Source organism: Pseudochaenichthys georgianus, chromosome 4, assembly GCF_902827115.2.
Source record: "Pseudochaenichthys georgianus chromosome 4, fPseGeo1.2, whole genome shotgun sequence".
Taxonomy (NCBI): domain Eukaryota; kingdom Metazoa; phylum Chordata; class Actinopteri; order Perciformes; family Channichthyidae; genus Pseudochaenichthys; species Pseudochaenichthys georgianus.
The window spans coordinates 27,460,472-27,479,504 of NC_047506.1; the positions used below are offsets into that span (position 1 = coordinate 27,460,472).

Sequence of the window (19,033 nt, forward strand, 5' to 3'; positions counted from 1 at the left end):
TTATTTCGACAATAAATAAATGCTACATAAACGTTATCTTCCAGGTTTTATCTAACCATCTCCGTTTCTACCTTTCAATATATTTTGAAAGAGAACTCTCTCTCTCTCTCTCTCATCTGCATGCGGGGGCGGGGCCTCACAGACACGCTGCATCTCTCGTTTACAGACACGCTGCGGCGCGGCGCTGTGCAGTGTGCACACGGTTCTGCTGGTAATGAATATTACATTTTGTGAAGAAACTTCTCAACCAATAGTTCCAATAAGTATTCACTTCAGGTTTACGAAAGTAACTGACTCAGATTACTCGTTTTTCAAATGTAACGCCCGCTGAATATACATGATTTTTTGTATTTCTGATTACGTAACGCCGTTACATCTATTCCGTTACAACCCGACCCTGTGTGGGTGAGTGCAAACATTTTCGTTAACACTAGTACCTGACCTGAGTGCCACGGAAGTCGAAGCTCCTGTGACGAGTCTTCCAGGGCCTGGAGGCGAGCATCGATAGCTATCATGGAGCTAGCCGGGGATTGCAGGGAGCCGGCCACGCTACTCTCCATGAGGGGTGTGTTGACGCTCCCGGACTGGCGAGCCTCCGCGGCTGCGGCAGCGTCCTCGCCCTGCTCTCTGGGGAGCTGACTGGAGCTGCTGCCCCGGACTGGGGAGCTGTGCTGGAGACCTGATCCGAGAGCTCTCGGAGCTGCGAGAGAGTGAGGCCTGGGGCTGTGGGGATGTCCTGCTGCAGGAGCCGGGCGATGAGGAAGTCTGCCTCTGGTGATAGGCCGCTGTGGGGAGCCGAACCGGGATCGAATAATTCCATACCAGGTTCGTGATCTGAATTGTCCGAGTTGGACAACTTGAGCTAGTTTTTCTTGTGGTATTGTGGTACTGCTACTGTTTGCGGTCATCTGCAAATAACAACTGACAGGGAGGAAGAGCAGGCATTTAAGGAATTTAGCATGTGCAGCTATTGGCTGCTGAAGGGTGACGCCCTCATATTTAATGAGGGGGGAAGGGAGCCATCGAGTGACGTGTAAGTGACTCGTGTTAGGTCTTCCTTATTGAACTTGCGCTAAGCTTCATAAAGTGACTTATTTTTGCAACCAAAACTTTTGTAGTTTGAACGTAATGTGATGTAAATGTAGCTTGTCAGTAATCAGCTAACATGGGAGGGTCATTAGCTGATTAAGCCATGCAGCTTTATAGCATTGTTTTTAGAATAAAAAATACATTGACTCCCTAATTGTCCCATTCCCTGAGCCAGTTTGTCACAAAAGTGATTCTGACTCCTTCTTCTGTTCGATTGTTGATGCATCCTCATTACCTGAGGCAATTTTAATAAGTGATTCAAAAAAATATAATTGTTCCGTTAGTAACAAGAACTTAAGCTCAAATAGTGTAAGAAAACCCTCGCAGCTTATTCCTTAGATATTATATTGGAGGTTGCAGAACACATTTGACTCACTTGCCTTATTGAGCCCATTAAAGTTGACACATGTCAATTTCTTCAAGTTTTCAGCCCAAAGACAGACTCACCCACACACACATTGATTGCTTTTTTTTCTTGACCTTTAAATGTCAAGAAAACTACAGTCTACTTCTGAAGTACAATGTTTAATTCTGCTGTGTTACTACATTTCAAGGAAAAATCTAATTTCTCACAATGACTAATTTCATAAGAAACTGGAAGTCCAGGCCTTCCTGTTCCTGAAGCAGCACAAAGCACTTGTGCACTTTATTTCCACAGCCCTTAAGTAATAATAAAAAAGCTACAACAGGAAACTGTAAGCACTGAAAATCCTTTGTTGGAAATCACAAAGTTGAAAACCTCTAATGCTTTTAATATATAGTGACTTTTAACTGTATATATGTATTCACCTTCTCATGTTGAATACCCTGCCCTTTCTTATCTTAAATGCTGAACATGATTGAATATAAGAGACTAGGAGCACTACTTATAAATAATCATACTGTATATGAATTGAGTCACTTTGTAGGATATAGTGTTGAGTCTTGCCAAAAACTGCACTGCAGTTGCTTCTTCACAACAGTGAAAAGAAGTCTTTGGCCAAGCAGAACTTGGCAAAGCCTTTATGTTTCCATGCTTATGCAATGGGGTATTGCTTCAAACATACAACAGACAATCATTACGAAAGCATCCCATTAATTTGTCTAATGCTATGTTTTAGGATCTATTTCTATTTCAAGTGTGTTGCTGTCTTGTTTGTATAAACAGCATGGCCACATTTCACAAAGCACGAAATGCTGTAATGGGAAAAACGAGGGACCAGGAACAGGTGTGTGTGTGTGTGTATGAGAGGGTTTGAGTGTGTGTGTTACAAAACATTTTCGCTGTCACAGTTCCAAGAAAGAAACCTAAATAATTTAATTTCGTTCAAATCACTAACATTTTAACAAGCACTTCAACACGGCAACAAACATTGTACTCAAATAGTGACATTTAACAATAAATAAACCATTGCTTGACTTTTAAGTTCAATTAACTAGTATCTCCTAAGAATACATTCAAACTACGTGCTTTGAAAGGCAACAATAAGCATATTCGCAGGCTATACAAGAGGATTTAACATCCCATCATGCAAGGTGAAACATCCAATCTCTATAATAATTCAACTCAAGTAGTTTATTACATTAAATCACAACTCTTGACAGGTCAGTGCTGTAAGAATTTGGTTTAGACTAAGAGAACGACCAGTAGTCGTGTGCTGAGGAAGTAAATTAGAAACCACTGGTTGTAAAAGGGAACTTCTTAGTTTCTGTAGTGCAGAATTTTGTTTAGATTCCACACAAATAATGTGCATGATTACGTTTGTTAGCATACAAAATATATATTTGTTTTGGATTTCTATTTTTCTATTATATTAATAAATGATAGGCAGCTTAAATATAAAGAAAATAAAGTCTGTATCAATTTTAAACCCCATATCTGTCCAATCTAAAAAACAAAGTCTTCCTTTTAAAGTATCCCAGAATGCCTCTTGCAGAACTACGTGGCCTTCTGCAACCCTTTACTAAAGGATGACAGATCACCACTGACTGTCCGCTTTGGATTTGTTGTCTCCCTTAGTGCTGTCATTAGATAATCGGTCTAATTTCTTTTTGGGACAGCTCATCCTGTGTCAGTGGCAGTTAAACACTCAGCTAAATACTCACTTCCACTCCCTCAGATACAAACACTCAACTAATGGAGTGTGACCGTTGCATCTCACATCCTCTATCTGAATCTGCACAGGAAACACCTCCGCAAAGAAGGCCAAAGGAGGTCCGCTGCACAATTTGCTGACGCAGCTCCACAGTCAAAGCGGGCATCATGGCCTCACTGATTCATTAATTGTCAAAAGAGTTCAATTCCTCTGTGTACACAGACTTATCATCCAGTGCAAACACACACTGCAGGGTCATAATCGTTAAGGCTGCTTGTGGTTATTCTTCTTTTTGTAACACAGTCCTCAGATGCTAAGGAGCCATTTACTTCTGTGGCAACGCCAAAGCCTCTGCATGTGTTCGTGTGGCACGCGGGGTTCAACCCTTCTTCCTTCTTTGTTGTTGGCCCTTCCTCCTGAAGGAGCTCAAACATTTCCAGTTATGGGTTTTTAAGTCTGTTCTCTTTTTCTCCCCTTGACGAAGTATTCATCCCTTTGTGGCGTCGGCGGAGAGGTTTTCCAGCAGAGTTCTATAAATGTCCGAGCGGAGGAACCGCGGGTACGAGTCTCTTTCCATCAGCCCGTAAACTATCTTCTGAGCATCGTCAAAGCAGTGCATGGTGGGAGTCTTGACGTTCCTTTTGATCTGCTCTCGGGTGTGATAGTCAATGTTGATCTGGAATGAGGCAGAGAGATAGGAATGAGGGGATTTGAGCCAAGAGCGAGAGATTTCAGGCTTATCATGTGAGCTGGCACTTTTTCCTTTTAATACTTTCAGTGCTCATTTATCTGATATAGCAGCATATATGTTATAGTGTTTGTGTATGAATGTATGAAGATTGGTTGTACCTCTTTAGGAGATTCTGCTTTGATGAACTGCTCATGAATCTTCTTGGCTCTTGAGGACATTCTGAATGAAGACTTGATTTTCTTGTAGTCCTCACAGGTGAGCCAGAACTCAATATTCTCATCGCTGTACTCAGATTTGAGAAAGTTGCGAAAAGTGGCCAATCCATCTGTAAAAAAAACTCACAAGTGTTCTCCTTAAACTCTTATTCACCCAAATGTAATATTCAATTTTAACAGTATTCTCATCATGGAGGGAAAAGCAACCTACATTTAGAATCGAGAAGCCTTTCCAGTGACTGTGACCATTGTTGGGTATCTTCTAAACTTAGCCTGCTGGGAGAGAATGCAAGTTAGCAACCAGAATCAAATGTGGGTAAAATAAAACTTGGGGTGAACTATGAGGGCTACAAGGATGCAGAAGCAGTCTAATAAAAGGAAATCATAGCAGATGTGCTTATCAAATTCATGAAAAATGTCCAACCATGGGATATAGTTGTGTGCATGCATCCTTTGCCAAAGCAAACATGGTGTCTCTAGTTCATTTGAATCCTTTCATGATGCCATAGATGGAAATTATAGGAGCAGGCTGGCTATTTTAAAACCGAAATGTATGCAAAACACTCCATAAGTCTCCTTACCTCTCGGAGCTTGATGAGTGTGAGAACATGCACTGCAGTCGGCACATAAAGTTCTTTCCGCTGTGTAGAGATAAGAAAGACATGAATACATCCCTATTGGATTTGCTGTTCAATTAGTTTCCAGTAAAGCATGTTGGGCATGTTAGTAATTAAAGGAGAGCATGTGGTACAGTTAGATAACATTATTAACTTGTGCTATTTTCAGGAGATACCATTAGGGATCTATACAATTCCTGCTATAAAAGGGTTTGACGAGAGAACCGAAAAAGGTCAGCGTATTTATTGGAAACCACCGGCAAAACATTTACTCACATGTTCTTGTTTGTCTTCCTGTCATCTTGGTCCATGATGAAGTGTTGTGGTTCGTCGATTAGGCTGGGCATTGTGTTGTTAAGTCCACACTCTCAGGCTCTGGGTCCTGGTCATGCTGCGGCTGAGAGACACTTAGGAGGGTTCCCCCTGCGACGCAGCTTTTTATACCAAGGTTTCCTGTTGCTATGTACAGGGGCTGCTGGGATACATCAGCAGCTTAGCCCAGACTGAAGAGGAAGCACCCCATCCTCCTCCTTCTCCTCTCCTCCTACCTCCCTGTTAAAAACAACACATACTCACACTGCACTGCATGTACACCTCCCCCCTCTTGATGCCTTATACTCCCTATTATGTCTCTCTGCTTCCTTTTCCTTCTGCAGATCCTTCCCTCTCTTCCTGACTGGACGAGCATAACAGGCTGATGCTGTGTTCACATTATTGTTTGACTCGCAGCACAGATGCAAATGACAGTAACATTTTCCTGTGATAGGCAAATTGTGACCTTTGCACATTATGTATTTTGGTAGCCAAATGAAATTACAGGCATATTAATACAAATTGAAGGATTACTTTACTTTCTCCTTGAAATGTTGCCTTTGTGATAAAATGTTTTTAAGTTTAGTGATCCCACAATAAGAATTTCAAAAATGTGGCTTAAATTCATGCAACATAGGCGAGAAGAGGAAATGACAAATGCATTGCAACACAGATAGGAAGTCTGTATGTCACATAACCACAGTACGGAAAATGTAATACTTACCTGCCAAACCCTTCTTATTGGCTCAAAAAGTAGGATGAAATCCTTATATGGAGATCAGAATAAACCAGTCTGTGAGATGTATCTTTAATAATACAAAGTATAACACATCTTCAAAGTAAAGGAAGGCTCTGAAAACCCTCAAATAGAAGACATGTTTCCAACAATCACATCCTCTAAGAGTAAGATTTTCAGATTAACCGATCTATGGATTTAACATGTTAGACATTTTAAATATCTGTATTAATACATTCACAATAGGTTTTAATTTCTGAAAGGCTAATTCACCTTGATTTGAAGACATTATGTGAAATTGTGACATAAGGGCAGTATGGCCAACAAGGTGTTCTTATGAACCTGGATCCCAATGCCAATGTCAACACTGACAAATACACATTTGACAGACAGCAGCCTTTTACATCTGAGCCTGTGAGTTGTTCAAGGGACTGGGAAGAGACATGGGTCAAGAGAAATAACCCGCCTTGGCGAGAAATTCAGTTGTGGTGTGAGAATTTGTTGTGAATTGGCCGTTTTCCTGACAAGTGACTAGCTGCTGAAATAAGCATTAGAAGCACTGACCCTTGACATTTTCTGTTTCCTTCAAGTCAGTCAGGAAGTAGATACACGAACTGAGGGACCAACAATAAAGCTTGAGGAGTTTAATCCCAATGAAGTCTGAAACTTTTGTATAGCCAATTTATGAATGTCAAATTGTCCGTTTTTAGAAGGATAAAACCAAAATTGTCCAAAGACGTATCACCAATTATGACTTTGATTGAAGCTTTAGCTGGAGAAACTGCAATTTTGCAAAAACGACATGAGATCATGCAGGATTAAAGTCAAAGCTGGGGCTTAGGTGAGAAGAGTACAGTTTCTTACAATAGTATTACAACTAGGGCCGACTACTGAACCAACATAGCCCCAACAAAATGTGTCATTTAAGTCCAATAGCAATTATGTTAACATGGTAGCCTGGTTTTAAACGTTAGCAAAACAACTTGATCTGATTGACTATAGGCCTGAGAATCCAAAGCTGTGATGCTAGCAGTTGGTTTCCTTCTTCTCAGAAGCATCATAACATACTCCTAACAGATGTACGGTCACTTGGCGTAAAAATCATGCTTAAAGCTCCTATGATAAGTTTAGAAGGAAAGACTTTCAAATGTAGAGACGTCTCCTCCCTCCCTGCTAAGCTTTGGCGAGAAGTGTGACAGTGCAGAGTCACACTATCTGCCTCTGACTTCACATTAGTCAGATGGGTTTTCTACACATTTAATTTTGCAATGTTTTTCCGCTCCTTCTTGCCCACGTAACACTGCAATTATCGTTCTTTTCCCCAACTTAATTTTAGTGAGTAAAAGCAGCCGGGATTACTGTTCATTTAGTTCACTCAGCCAGTTGTACAGGTCGACGCTCACACGATACTAAGAGGATCTGCTTTTCAGTAGATATGATTTCAAATGATCATATTAAGTAATTTTGTTCAGGATATAATTAAGTAAAGGTGAAACTAAACTGCTCGTTTAAATTGTCAATGACAAACCAAAAGGGGTTAATGTAATTCAGTGCTACTAGCTTTAATGTTGTTATGTTTAGTTCACCTGCCAATAGTTATAATAGGCCTAGAGAAGATTATGAAAGGAAAATAAGAGTGCTCAGAAGATAATTATAAATACTTCAAACCTCACTGATTGTATTTTTTTTACCAGTCTCTTCTGCCTCAGGCTACTCTGTTTTTGGCTTGGCTTCACTGATGCTGCTCTCCCTCTTTTGCCCAAACACGGTTCTAGGTACTGAGGCGTTACGAAGAATCACCAAACACTGTGAACGCAAAGCTGTCCTTTTTATATTTTAATTTGTCTCAACACTTACTAAATTAGGAATACAGCATGCAGCATTTAATGTATCGAGGCAGAACTGTTAGTGAAATTCCCAAAGTGTGACTGACTTGACTAACACTGTGCCATCGACAGTACTCACTTCCTTTTTCTTTACCATGGTAACAGTTCTGGGTTATGAAAAAACACTGACAGATTGTGTGTGAAGAATAGACTCCATGTGATGAAGGAAATCTGAGACCTTTATCAGGAACAACCCCTTGACATCCCAATGTACTAAGAGTTACTGACGTCTGAAAATAGCTGATAAAGCTGTTTATTTTCATACCTGCAAATAGTTTTTTTTCCCATGCAGAAATAGATACATTTTGTAGGAAAAACCTAATCTGCATTGTCACAAAATTATCAATACATTTGTTTTTTGTTTATCACAAAAAAATCTGTTGCAATACAATAGCCGCGGGGAACAACTTTAGCGTTATTAAAATCTTTCATGGTTATGCTTATTAGCTACATGAACTTGCCTAAGGTTAAGAAAGTGGTGGTGTTGTCTTGGTTAATTATAGAAGCCAACAGTGACTTCAAATCAAACCACAACCAGAGTTGGGTGTAACGCCTTACAAAGTAACACGTTACTGTAATAATATTACTTTTGTCGGTAACGGAGTAGTGTAACGCGTTTATAACTCAGTAATCACACTACAGTTACTAACATTGCCCCGACACGCGTTACTTCGTTACTTACTAAAATCAGTCATAATCAAACCTCAACAAACACCTGCAAAGAACACATGCTAAGGTGAAGCTAATGCACAGCTATTTGTTGTTTGTTTATATCACGTATTCTGTTCTTCTTCTCTGTTTTCCGGTTCTTGCCTGTTTTGAATGACGAATACACACTACCACCGCCTGCTGGTAAGGAGAGTTACTGCCACTCACGCATGCGCAGTTCGTACGTGCTCGGCTGAAGTCTTTGCGGTGTCTGGTTCCAGTGCAACACATGGGACCCTTCTCACTTCTCTTATTTTTCAATTCCTCGCTCCTCGGTCTCGGTCTCACCGGAAGTTGATTTGTCTGCGCCATCTTGAGTAGCGTCCCAATGGCCTTATTTTTGCCGGAGGACCGAGGAGCAAGGAGCGATAATGGAGGAGCTATAACCGAGGAACCATCAGACCATCCTCCGATGAAATCCTCAGACACTTGCCCCGCCCCCTTACTGTGTATCGCTCACTGATTGGACGAGGCAGTGCATGCACTGATCCAACACACTCTCACTCCCTAAGCGTCCAGGAGCGACGTTTGGTCAGTGTCCGTGGCGTCCAATTGTGACGCTCCTAGGCTCCTTCAGCGTCATAAAGGGACGCAAATAGCTTTCAACTGATTGCAATGTATTCCCATCTGCGGCGGGATTTGACGCTCATGGAAGCACGGCATTCGTTTGAGTCGGCTGCCCTTAAAGGCAATGTGAGCGTCCATTCCCATTGGATAACGGAGAATTGTACACCCGGATGTAAGTATTCCTCTTACTGTCGATTGATTTTACAGTGATATCTGCACTACTCATCGACTAAAAAACACCAGATTATCCTTGTTAATTACACAACATTGATTGGTTTAAATTGTGTGCAATGCTTTTGTATTTTTCCCCTTCGATTCGGAGAAACAAATATTTTTTCTGAGTAAAGGATGGCAGAAGACACTACACTACCCAGAATCCCCAGCTATCGTTTGGACTACACCATGTGCTCTGTTTGACAAACCCCGTTTTTTTCACCATTCATTCCAATGGCTATGTCACGTGATCTTCAAATTTCTCCCTGCAGAAAAAGAAAACATGGCCGAACTTGGTTTTATTCTCGGTGGAAAATGCCTATTTTAAAGTTAGTTTGGTCATTAAAATGCGTTTTGATGTCATTTGATGCGAGAAATATTAGTTGTTATTTCAGATTATGTGTGCAGTGGATGTACATGATCTTTAGTTTGCTAGTTATTACGAAGATTACTTCAGGAAATCGCGGCGTTTTCATTGTTACCGAGGTGGTTGCTAGGGACGCTGCTATCGATATTATTTCTGTTATGTTGTGTAACTGTTTAATGGTGTTATCTTTATTGCTACCCCCTTCCCCGTCAATGTATAGTGTTGGTCCACAGCGCAAACATATTAGTTTAACAAAATCCGCATCTAAAGATAGCCTACGTTATTTACCCCTGTGCAATTCCAGTCTCACATCTCACAGCACATCGTCATTAACAAATACCAGAAACAGACCGAAAACATTTAAAAAAATAATAATAATATTTTTTTGTGTGCTTGCTTTTCTCTTTGAAAGTCATCACATAACGGCATTGTAATACACGGTTCGGCTGCATTAAATATTACATATCTGCCGTAGTTCTGTATTTATAGAGCCCTGATGAGAAGACTTCTAGACAAACATGAGGAACTGAAAACGTGACGTGGATCATAAATATATCAGCCATTAAACAACATCTTACATTTCTTTTCACACAATACGTCTCCTTGCAGTATCAACACTAATTCGGCTCACTTTTATATTTGATCCAATTGGTAGATAGGCTGTATTTACACCATAAAGGTGCACAGCTGATATAAAGGGACACCTAGTGGTTAAAGCATGTTATTGAATTTCATTATTTTTATTATTAGATATTAATAGGATCCCTATAAAGTATATTCATTACTCGTTATTCTCTACTAATAGTTAATTAAAGACTGTATATAATGACTATTTTGCACATCCCTTTCAAGATTTCAAGATTTTCTAAGGTTTATTGACATATCATATAGGCCTACACAACTATCGTGTAGTTCTGCACTGAATGAAAAACTTGGGTCGCAGGTTCCTCAATAGTGCATTACAAGACATCTATCAATATGTGTGCATACCTCCAGCAATGTTAACTATGTTGAAGCACTTATTTTAACTGATATTATACATAATGTATTATACTCTTATAAGATGTATGTAGATATTTCATCTCCGGCCTTGTCAGGTATTGAACAATCAATAAATAAAGAACACAGAATTGTTGAATATAAAACACAGAATTTGTGTGATTATACTAAATGATTTTCAAATAAACACCACTGCATATTTAACTGTTAAACATGCTGATGTAACGCAAATGTTCCAACTTGGGATCAATAAAGTATATCTTATCTTAAGCTGATCGATGGCTACTGCCATATTTGCAAAATGTGCCTCTGAACCTTGACAAGTGCATGTTTCAGGCTTATCAATTAATGTAATGTTATCAATGAACAACAGGAGGGGTCACAAACATAAGACCAGCTGTTAAATAAAGCTCTTCTGACCTTAGCTGGCATGTGTGTATATATATTAATACTGCCCATTATGGGCACAAGCAATTTTCACCCATTTATTAATTATATGTTTTAAATGTGAGTGTTTCCTATCCCCTAAACCTCCAGGGATGTACACAGTTTAATACTGGCAACTTCTTATTATGGGAAATACGAAAACGTCTTTTAAAACTACAACTCCCAGTAGAGACGTGCCATAGAGAACATGTTGCGAAACAGAATAGCCAGCATGTGTAGTTCTGGGGACGGGGTGGGGGAGGGGGGACGTGGTGGACCCGTTCAAATCCAGTTTTGGACAGTCTGCCGTGGTTCCATCCCATTTCAAGTGCTGTTCGAGAATCGGCTTAACCCTCGGAGCACACTCTCCAATCACAGAGCTTGATGAGGACTATCACGGGTTTGTCAAACAGAGCACATGGTGTAGTCCAAACGATAGCTGGGGATTCTGGGTAGTGTAGTGTCTTCTGCCATCCTTTACTCAGAAAAAATTTTGTTTCTCCGAATCGAAGGGGAAAAATACAAAAGCATTGCACACAATTTAAACCAATCAATGTTGTGTAATTAACAAGGATAATCTGGTGTTTTTTAGTCGATGAGTAGTGCAGATATCACTGTAAAATCAATCGACAGTAAGGGGAATACTTACATCCGGGTGTACAATTCCCCGTTATCCAATGGGAATGGACGCTCACATTGCCTTTAAGGGCAGCCGACTCAAACGAATGCCGTGCTTCCATGAGCGTCAAATCCCGACGCAGATGGGAATACATTGCAATCAGTTGAAAGCTATTTGCGTCCCTTTATGACGCTGAAGGAGCCTAGGAGCGTCACAATTGGACGCCACGGACACTGACCAAACGTCACTCCTGGACGCTTAGGGAGTGAGAGTGTGTTGACTGATCTGATGCTTCTTGACATGAGAGTAGTTTCCCAGCGGAGTGAAGAAAATACATGAACCTCACGGGAGTCCCTCCTCAGTTTATACCGTGTTTTGTTTCAATTAATGTATCATTTAGTTACAAATATGTGATATATCTGAACAACAAAGTGGTCAAAAATCATTTTATTAATTTTTTGGAAACATTTTCATGATCGCTTTTTACATTTTCATTTATAGTCATTTCCATTCAGTCAGTCATTAAGTGCTATTAAAATGTTAATTTGCTACATATCCAAACAAACAAACAAAGTGTGCAATCCAATGAATATTAATCTAACTGGGTTTTGATAGATATCTCTTTTTCTTCTCTCAATTATTTTATTTCTATTGTGCACTCTAATCAATATTAATCCAACTAATGTTCGTTTATACATTTTAAGAATGGCGTTTATCTTTTTTGAGAATGAGCTCTTATTTAATTTAATTTATTTGGGTCTACAACAGATGATACAAATGTTTGTGTCAGTAAATGTGTACTAACAGAGGCGGGGGTGTGTGAGGAAATAACGGGGACAGAGGTGCTGTCAGACGATCAGCTGTGCAGCGTCATCACAAACGGACGTCGCTTCACGTGATGCTCCGGAGGAAAGGACGTCCCATTGCTCTTAAAACTCATTTCCCTGCTTCTCGTGGTTTCCTTGCGTCTCTCGATGCTTCCCTGGTGGGAGGGACTAGTCGCAGGGAAACGACGCAAGTGAAGGACGCAAGGAATCCATTTCACCGAAGTGAGAAGGACCCATGGCCAACACGCATGAGAACACGCCGACGCAACAGCGTGAGCAGAGATAGACTGCGCAAAAGATACAGATAGCAGGAGACAGAGGACAGCCACGGTCAGATAGGAAAACATTCAGGATCTGGATCAGTCTTATGCGACAATGGAAACTGAACTAAAGAGAACATTTGAAACTTTAGCAGTCTGCGTGATCTGCCTGCAGGGAGGGGCGGCCCGGCCCTGCAAGTAAAGTAACGAGTAAAGTAACGAGTAAAGTAACGAGTAAAGTAACGAGTTACTTTATGTAGAGAGTAACGAAGTAGTGTAATATATTACTTTTTTAAAAAAGTAATATGTAATATATTACTTTTTTTTAGTAACGACCCCATCTCTGACCACAACCCCTTACTTTTCCTCTCAAAACCTATGGTAGAAACACAACTTAGTAGTAGATAAAGTGGTTTAGTGAGTGGCTATAGTTTTTATTAATTTAGGGTTAGAGGTTAGGGCTATTTATTTATTTAAGTCATGGAAAGGAACAATTACCATTGGTCCGAGACAGGGCTTACAATCACCTCCCCCCCATATACAATCATGAAACATCGGCCTCATAATTTATATACACAAACTGAATTTACTGACCAATGGGTTGAAAACAGTGAGGCTACAGTAAGTGGTCCTTGGTTTTAAGATACACAAAATATGTTGTTCATTCCTAGGAACTGCTGAAGGAATGGATACATTGGATGGAAATTGTATTATTTTGTCTTTTGAATATAGCTTGTACATTTCTCAAAAGGTACAGCACATGTAATTTGTGCTCTAATTCAAAGTTAAGAGGGAGGAGAGATGGTAAAGGTTTAGAACACGAATATATCTTAAAGCGCAGGTTACACTTGTATCCATACCTTGTTGCTAAGATTGACCTATTCCCCCAAATTCTGAAATAATACAACATGGGCAAACAATGAAAATGACAACTATTACTCCTCGATACACTTCTTGGACGATAAAAAACACATTTTCAGTAAAATGTAAAAGCTTATTTTCCACTTTAATACTTTTATTTAAACAGTCAGGTCTTTTTCCAAACTATACTTGTTTCATGGTATTTCTCCACGTAAAGCATCTGTGGATCTTTGCTATCATTGTCTGCGGGCGATGAGATTATTCCCCTAACAAGGCAGCACATTCAGCCTGATCTGTTACGCATCAGGTTGTCTGATGACTCCAGTGTTGTCGTTTAAGCCTCTGGAGTTATTATTAGCTGCCTCAGTACTCCTTTTTAAGGCACACTTCTGAGGAATAAGGCCATTTACAGAACTGAGTGAGATCAAGGGTTACCGCGGGGTTAGTTTTTTCCAGCTTGGTAAACCCTATTGCTGGTGTATAGAGTCATCCCTGTACCTCATTAAAGGATATATCAGACATGTGACCAACAACAGAATCTCCTCGCTGGGTGGAAACTGTTCTTTTTTCTTTTTTTTTTACTAATGCCCATCCGCACATGTCTAACTAGATAGATTTCAATCATTGTCTCAAAATCTGACTATATGGAAACAAGTCAGTACATTAACAACACAAAACATTAATTAGCAGTTATGGACGATGAGAGATAACGACTTATCTCTTGAATTGTAGCTAAAGATGGTAAAATGTTGTACAGCGTTTAATGAAAACTAGGTTGTTTCATATCAGACACCATGTTTATGTCATTCCTTGTCATTTGTATTTTGCTCTATAACTTACTAAAACTTTTCGTCAACACTTACAATATTTCCAACCAATCCATACTGATGCATACAAACAGCATTCTTTCTACCCCACTTGCATTTACTTCTTTTCCCACTCACATCACTTTTCTCTGCTCCTGCTTCAACGTCCTCCACAACATTTCGTCAATATACCATCTCAGTTTTGATGAAAGCTTCACATCTAGTACAATGTGAAATAACTTTTAAATTCAGCCAAATGGGAACAAAAACAAGGATTAGAAAAGCTGTTTTGATACAACCTTCTGAGCTAAATGTACCAGAGAGTCCTGGATTTGTTCTTTACACTCAGGTAGGCATCTGAGTGCAGGAATCTGGGGTAAGAGTCTCTTTCCATCAGCAGGTAAACATGTTTCTGGGCCTCATCAAAGCATGAGAGGCTTGGCTGCTCCAAAGTCTTCTTGATCTTCTCTCTAATGTGGTGGTCAACGTTGATCTGAGGAAGACACACAAAGAAAAAAAACTGTAAATTGTGTTGAATACAGGGCCATTCACACTAACTATACTTCACATAAACCAAGTGCTGTGGTTCAAGATTGTGATAACTATAAAAACAGACCATCTAAACATGGGCGGAGACATTTGGACTGGACAGAATAGATTTGTATCCATCCTCATCAACACCAAACAAAATAACCTAAAGGTATAATTGCAGTAAGGAAGGTTTTGTACGATGTGCGCATATTCTTTGGGGTCAGAGAATTATCATACTCATACAGTACAAGCATCTATGAAACACACATGATATATTACATGATATATTAGTATTTCCTTTATAATTGATATCGACCACAGGGAAATACATTCTAAATATTATACATGGGGGATTATTGTGTTTGAATCCACGGGTTTTAGCCATAAACAGTCAATGTGCCGTTTGCAGCCAGTTCAAAACACTGACACTGTGTATTGGGTTGAATGCTCCGTAATTTATTTAGCATAGCATAGAATAATGTACAAATTATTCAGATATCCATGCAAGTCTTATCTAAAGCCCGCGTCACACTGTCCCGAAATTGACACCCGATGGACACACGATAAAGGAAATGTTCAAATTCGGATCTGATCGTAAGAACATCGGGCCATTCGTGAGGGCATCTTAAGCCATCGTATGACCGCCGGTGGAGTTTCTCAGGATCCGGCAGCAACTTTGTGAGCGGCAACTTCGCAAGGCCATGGTGAGATGACATGATTTGACAAGATGACATCAAGACACACAAATTCAACACGAAAATGAAACTTGGCAGGGTCCTTCAGCAATTTGTTGGCATGCCAAAGATTTTGCCACCGCTCACGAAGTTGCTGCCGGAGCCTGAGAAACTCCACCGGCGGTCATACGATGGTTTAAGATGCCCTCACGAATGGCCCGATGTTGCTACGATCAGAGCTGAATTTGAACATTTCCTTTATCGTGTGTCCATCGGGTTGTTTTATTGCACAACAAAATCATGTAAACATATTATGTAAATAACCCAATTTGTGTTCTGTGAAACTGAAAAGGATATAATATATTATTTTGAAGGCGAGTTGACAGGAAGTTGTTGTTTCTATGGAAACAACATTACGGAGAAAACTTAATATCTTCTACATATAAAGATGGATAAAGTAAAGAACAAAGTCTGAAAATATCAGTACATTATCATAGTACTTTAACATACTTGTTTTTGTTACTTTTGTTGCAGTTGTATGTCTTAAAGAGCCTGTGACACGGGATTCACCCATCATCCAAACCCATGCATTTGAGTAAATATTGTCCCCTTGAAAACCGTTACTGAACTGATTTTGGATTTTTGTACTTTGATAACCATTAATCTGCCCTTCAATGTTAACCATATTCTGGATCTTCTCGGGGATTCTTCAAATCCCGCCAAATTATGTGTGATGTCATTGTGGGCCAAGAGCTCCAGCTGCACCGTTCAGGATCCCAGCATCTGCATGTAAACGCACGATGGCGCACACAGCTGCAAGCTCAGACAGCAATGACAGTTTAATTTGAACGTGTCTGAGAGCTCATATGAAGGATCGGTTTATGTTTTATCTGTTAGAAGTTTAGGAATTAGGTGCGTCAATATGGGCGATAATATGGTCATGTAGCCAGTGGTGGAATGGGTCTAAAAATCAGACCGGGACTCTCGACCGGCCCACTTCGGTACCGCTAGTAAATTGTCAACGGGGGGAGTGGGGGATGTGCTAGTGACTTATCCGACCGGCCCACTTCGTTACCGGCCCATCGGGATTCGTCCCGATGGCCAGTCCGCCACTGCACCCAGCCCAGCCCACGTAAACTGTCAACGGGGGGAGCCTCGCTGCGGGGAAACGGTGGACCTAGTGTCATCATAATAATAATCATAATCCGTGCATTTTATCCATTAATTTCCCCAACATTGTGGTAAAATAAACACACGTTTAATCCATGTTGGTGTACTACAACTACAAAAAGCATCGGTTTGTTTTTTCATCAGGAAATGCAGACCTGCTCAAACAAACGATTTTTAATCATCATCCTCACGATCATTTAATGTATCATATGTTCGCCGAATTGACATGAAAGCACTAATAAATGTAGTTTAATCCACTTGAGTTTACAACTACGAAAATAATCGATTTGTTTTTATATCACATCCGACAGGAGGAGAATCAGCAGCTCTCACTACCGATTTTTAATCCTAATTTAATCATCATCTTCACCACGATCATTTATGTTTATGTTCGCCGAATTGACATGAGAGCACTGACAAATATGAATATACTGTAGTCAACTTCATTAAAACGTTATTAACGTGCCTAAACTCAGTAATTCACCATTTCTACGCATGACAACACACTTTGTCCGTGTTTGGCTCTCTCGCCACACAGTGAAGCATTCCCGCATTGACGTCACTTCCGGCTTCCCCCAAAACCTCAAAATGAGTCTAAGGAATTTCCCCGCGATGTTCGAAATTATTGATATTTATCGGAACGGTATCGCACCTTCTTTTTTAAGCTGACGGTTCGAGATTACTAGTAGCCCGAAATTCACAATTACATATTCGTGTGTCCATCGGGTGTCAATTTCGGGACAGGGTGACGCGGGCTTCATAATTGCTTTGTCAATGAATCCCCTCCACTAGCTGTGTGATGATTCAAGAGAGTTCATTTGGTTGGATGTTTAGTTAAAAAAAAGAAATCCCTTATATATTTACACTAACCTCCCTGCAGGCTGTGGGCTGGATGAACTTCTGGTAGATTCTCTCTGCTTTCCAGCCCAGGTCGTCCATTGAGGCAGTTGACTTAAAGTCTTCACATGAGAGCCAGAAGTCAACGTTTTCTTCACTGAACTCCGATTGCAGGAAGCTGCGGAACGCTGCTAAATACTCTGGGAAACATTTGTATAATGTCAATAGAAGGATCAAAAGACTACAACAACAACAATAACAATAATACACATAATAATAATAATACTAATAATAATAATAATAATAATAATAATAATAATAACAACAATAAAAAATCTTTTTGTGATATTTTTATTATATGAAAATAAACCACCCATATTAAAAAAAAAGAAAGAAAGTAAAATGTCTTACTTTTATCGCGTAGCAACTCTTCAAGAGTCGGATAGAGTTTATGATCAGTCTGACAACTGTAATAAAGAGGGATTTGAGAATTCCATTTCTAAAATGTTATGAACAATCAGAACATTGAGATATCAATGAAAGTGCCACGTAGTCTACCTCAGGTTTGAAGGATATGTCTCATCATTTGTCTTTTGAACCATGTGGCACTGGATGTCCATTTTACGCCTATTTCGATTAAGAATAACATCAGACCTGCAAAACAAATGAAGTTGAACTTAGTGTTGTAAAGTTTCACATTTGAACAGTGTTAGAAAGTAAGCCTGTTCACATTACTCAAATATCTTTGATCATTAGACTCTTTGGCTTACCTTCTGGGTCGCTTCACGTTTTGCATCAGATCTTTAATTGTATAGAACCGCATCTTTGAAAACAAAAGTTTCGGCATTCTAACATCTCTGGTATATGTCTGGACGGAGTTACAATAATTCCTTGTGGTGCCTGTAAACTGTACTTTTCCCTCTAGCACCTAGCTTCACAGGGAAGGTGCTATACCAATGACGCGGAGGGCCTGCTGATACAGGTATAGATAACCGACTGCTGCTCAGACTCACTTATTGTTGTTACCGACTCACTGCCGAAGAATTCCAGTGGGATAGGATTTGGGAAGATACAGGAAAGGGAGGGGAATTACTAAAATATATGTGTTAACCTTTTTGCTATACCATTTCTACTGAGGTAGCAATCCCTTTATTATCTCCAGTTGTAACAACATACGTTTTAGCATCAAATAGAAGATCTCCATCTCTTCAGGTATTCCTTCCACAGAATTCTTAATAAAATAAATGTGTCTTGTAACATGTGTAGACGTGTATTATCGCCTTCATAATACGTGACACTCATTTCCCATTTGAGACAATGCTAGCATTCAGTCTTCTGTAATTCTCTGTATGCACGGTTGGTTCCAGGCGCCTAAGGTGTGTCGTCAGTCACGTTCAGGAAGAAGGCTCAGAGATGACTGCCATCGAGGGACATTAAAAGTACCATTGGACTGTGTTGAGCTAACTTGCTGCAGCTACAGCTCCCGTCTCTCCCTTTTAATAGATGAGACATTAGGCACAGTAGTTGAGAATAGCTGATCTGAATCC

At 40.0% G+C, this 19,033-nt stretch overlaps 2 protein-coding genes across 2 annotated transcripts; both read right to left on the bottom strand.

The window, feature by feature from the left end:
• Positions 1–2,361: 2,361 nt before the first annotated feature.
• LOC117445239 (regulator of G-protein signaling 21-like) lies at positions 2,362–5,364 on the bottom strand. Its single transcript, XM_034080751.2, has 5 exons — positions 4,964–5,364; positions 4,652–4,711; positions 4,282–4,346; positions 4,014–4,180; positions 2,362–3,840 (listed from the first exon to the last, which is right to left on the bottom strand). Exons 1-5 carry the CDS (start codon positions 5,032–5,034, stop codon positions 3,652–3,654), a joined length of 552 nt encoding a protein of 183 aa, XP_033936642.1. The 5' UTR covers positions 5,035–5,364; the 3' UTR covers positions 2,362–3,651.
• An 8,741-nt stretch (positions 5,365–14,105) lies between these two features.
• On the bottom strand, positions 14,106–18,367 carry LOC117445238 (regulator of G-protein signaling 21). The gene is made up of 5 exons (XM_034080750.1): positions 18,257–18,367; positions 18,045–18,140; positions 17,898–17,953; positions 17,520–17,686; positions 14,106–14,767 (listed from the first exon to the last, which is right to left on the bottom strand). The coding sequence occupies exons 1-5, from the start codon at positions 18,331–18,333 to the stop codon at positions 14,582–14,584; spliced, it is 582 nt and encodes a 193-aa protein (XP_033936641.1). The 5' UTR covers positions 18,334–18,367; the 3' UTR covers positions 14,106–14,581.
• Positions 18,368–19,033: the final 666 nt, after the last annotated feature.

What these genes read in the sequence shown, in the direction of transcription:
- LOC117445239 (XM_034080751.2), bottom strand. Translation starts at nt 5,034, where the DNA reads ATGCCCAGCCTAATCGACGAACCACAACACTTCATCATGGACCAAGAT. An exon ending in AGGAAGACAAACAAGAACAT is followed by an intron (nt 4,712 to 4,963) that starts GTGAGTAAATGT and finishes ATCTCTACACAG; the next exon opens with CGGAAAGAACTTTATGTGCC. An exon ending in CACTCATCAAGCTCCGAGAG is followed by an intron (nt 4,347 to 4,651) that starts GTAAGGAGACTT and finishes ATTCTCTCCCAG; the next exon opens with CAGGCTAAGTTTAGAAGATA.
- LOC117445238 (XM_034080750.1), bottom strand. Translation starts at nt 18,333, where the DNA reads ATGCCGAAACTTTTGTTTTCAAAGATGCGGTTCTATACAATTAAAGAT. An exon ending in ACATATCCTTCAAACCTGAG is followed by an intron (nt 17,954 to 18,044) that starts GTAGACTACGTG and finishes TCTTTATTACAG; the next exon opens with TTGTCAGACTGATCATAAAC. An exon ending in AGCCCACAGCCTGCAGGGAG is followed by an intron (nt 14,768 to 17,519) that starts GTTAGTGTAAAT and finishes TGTCTTCCTCAG; the next exon opens with ATCAACGTTGACCACCACAT.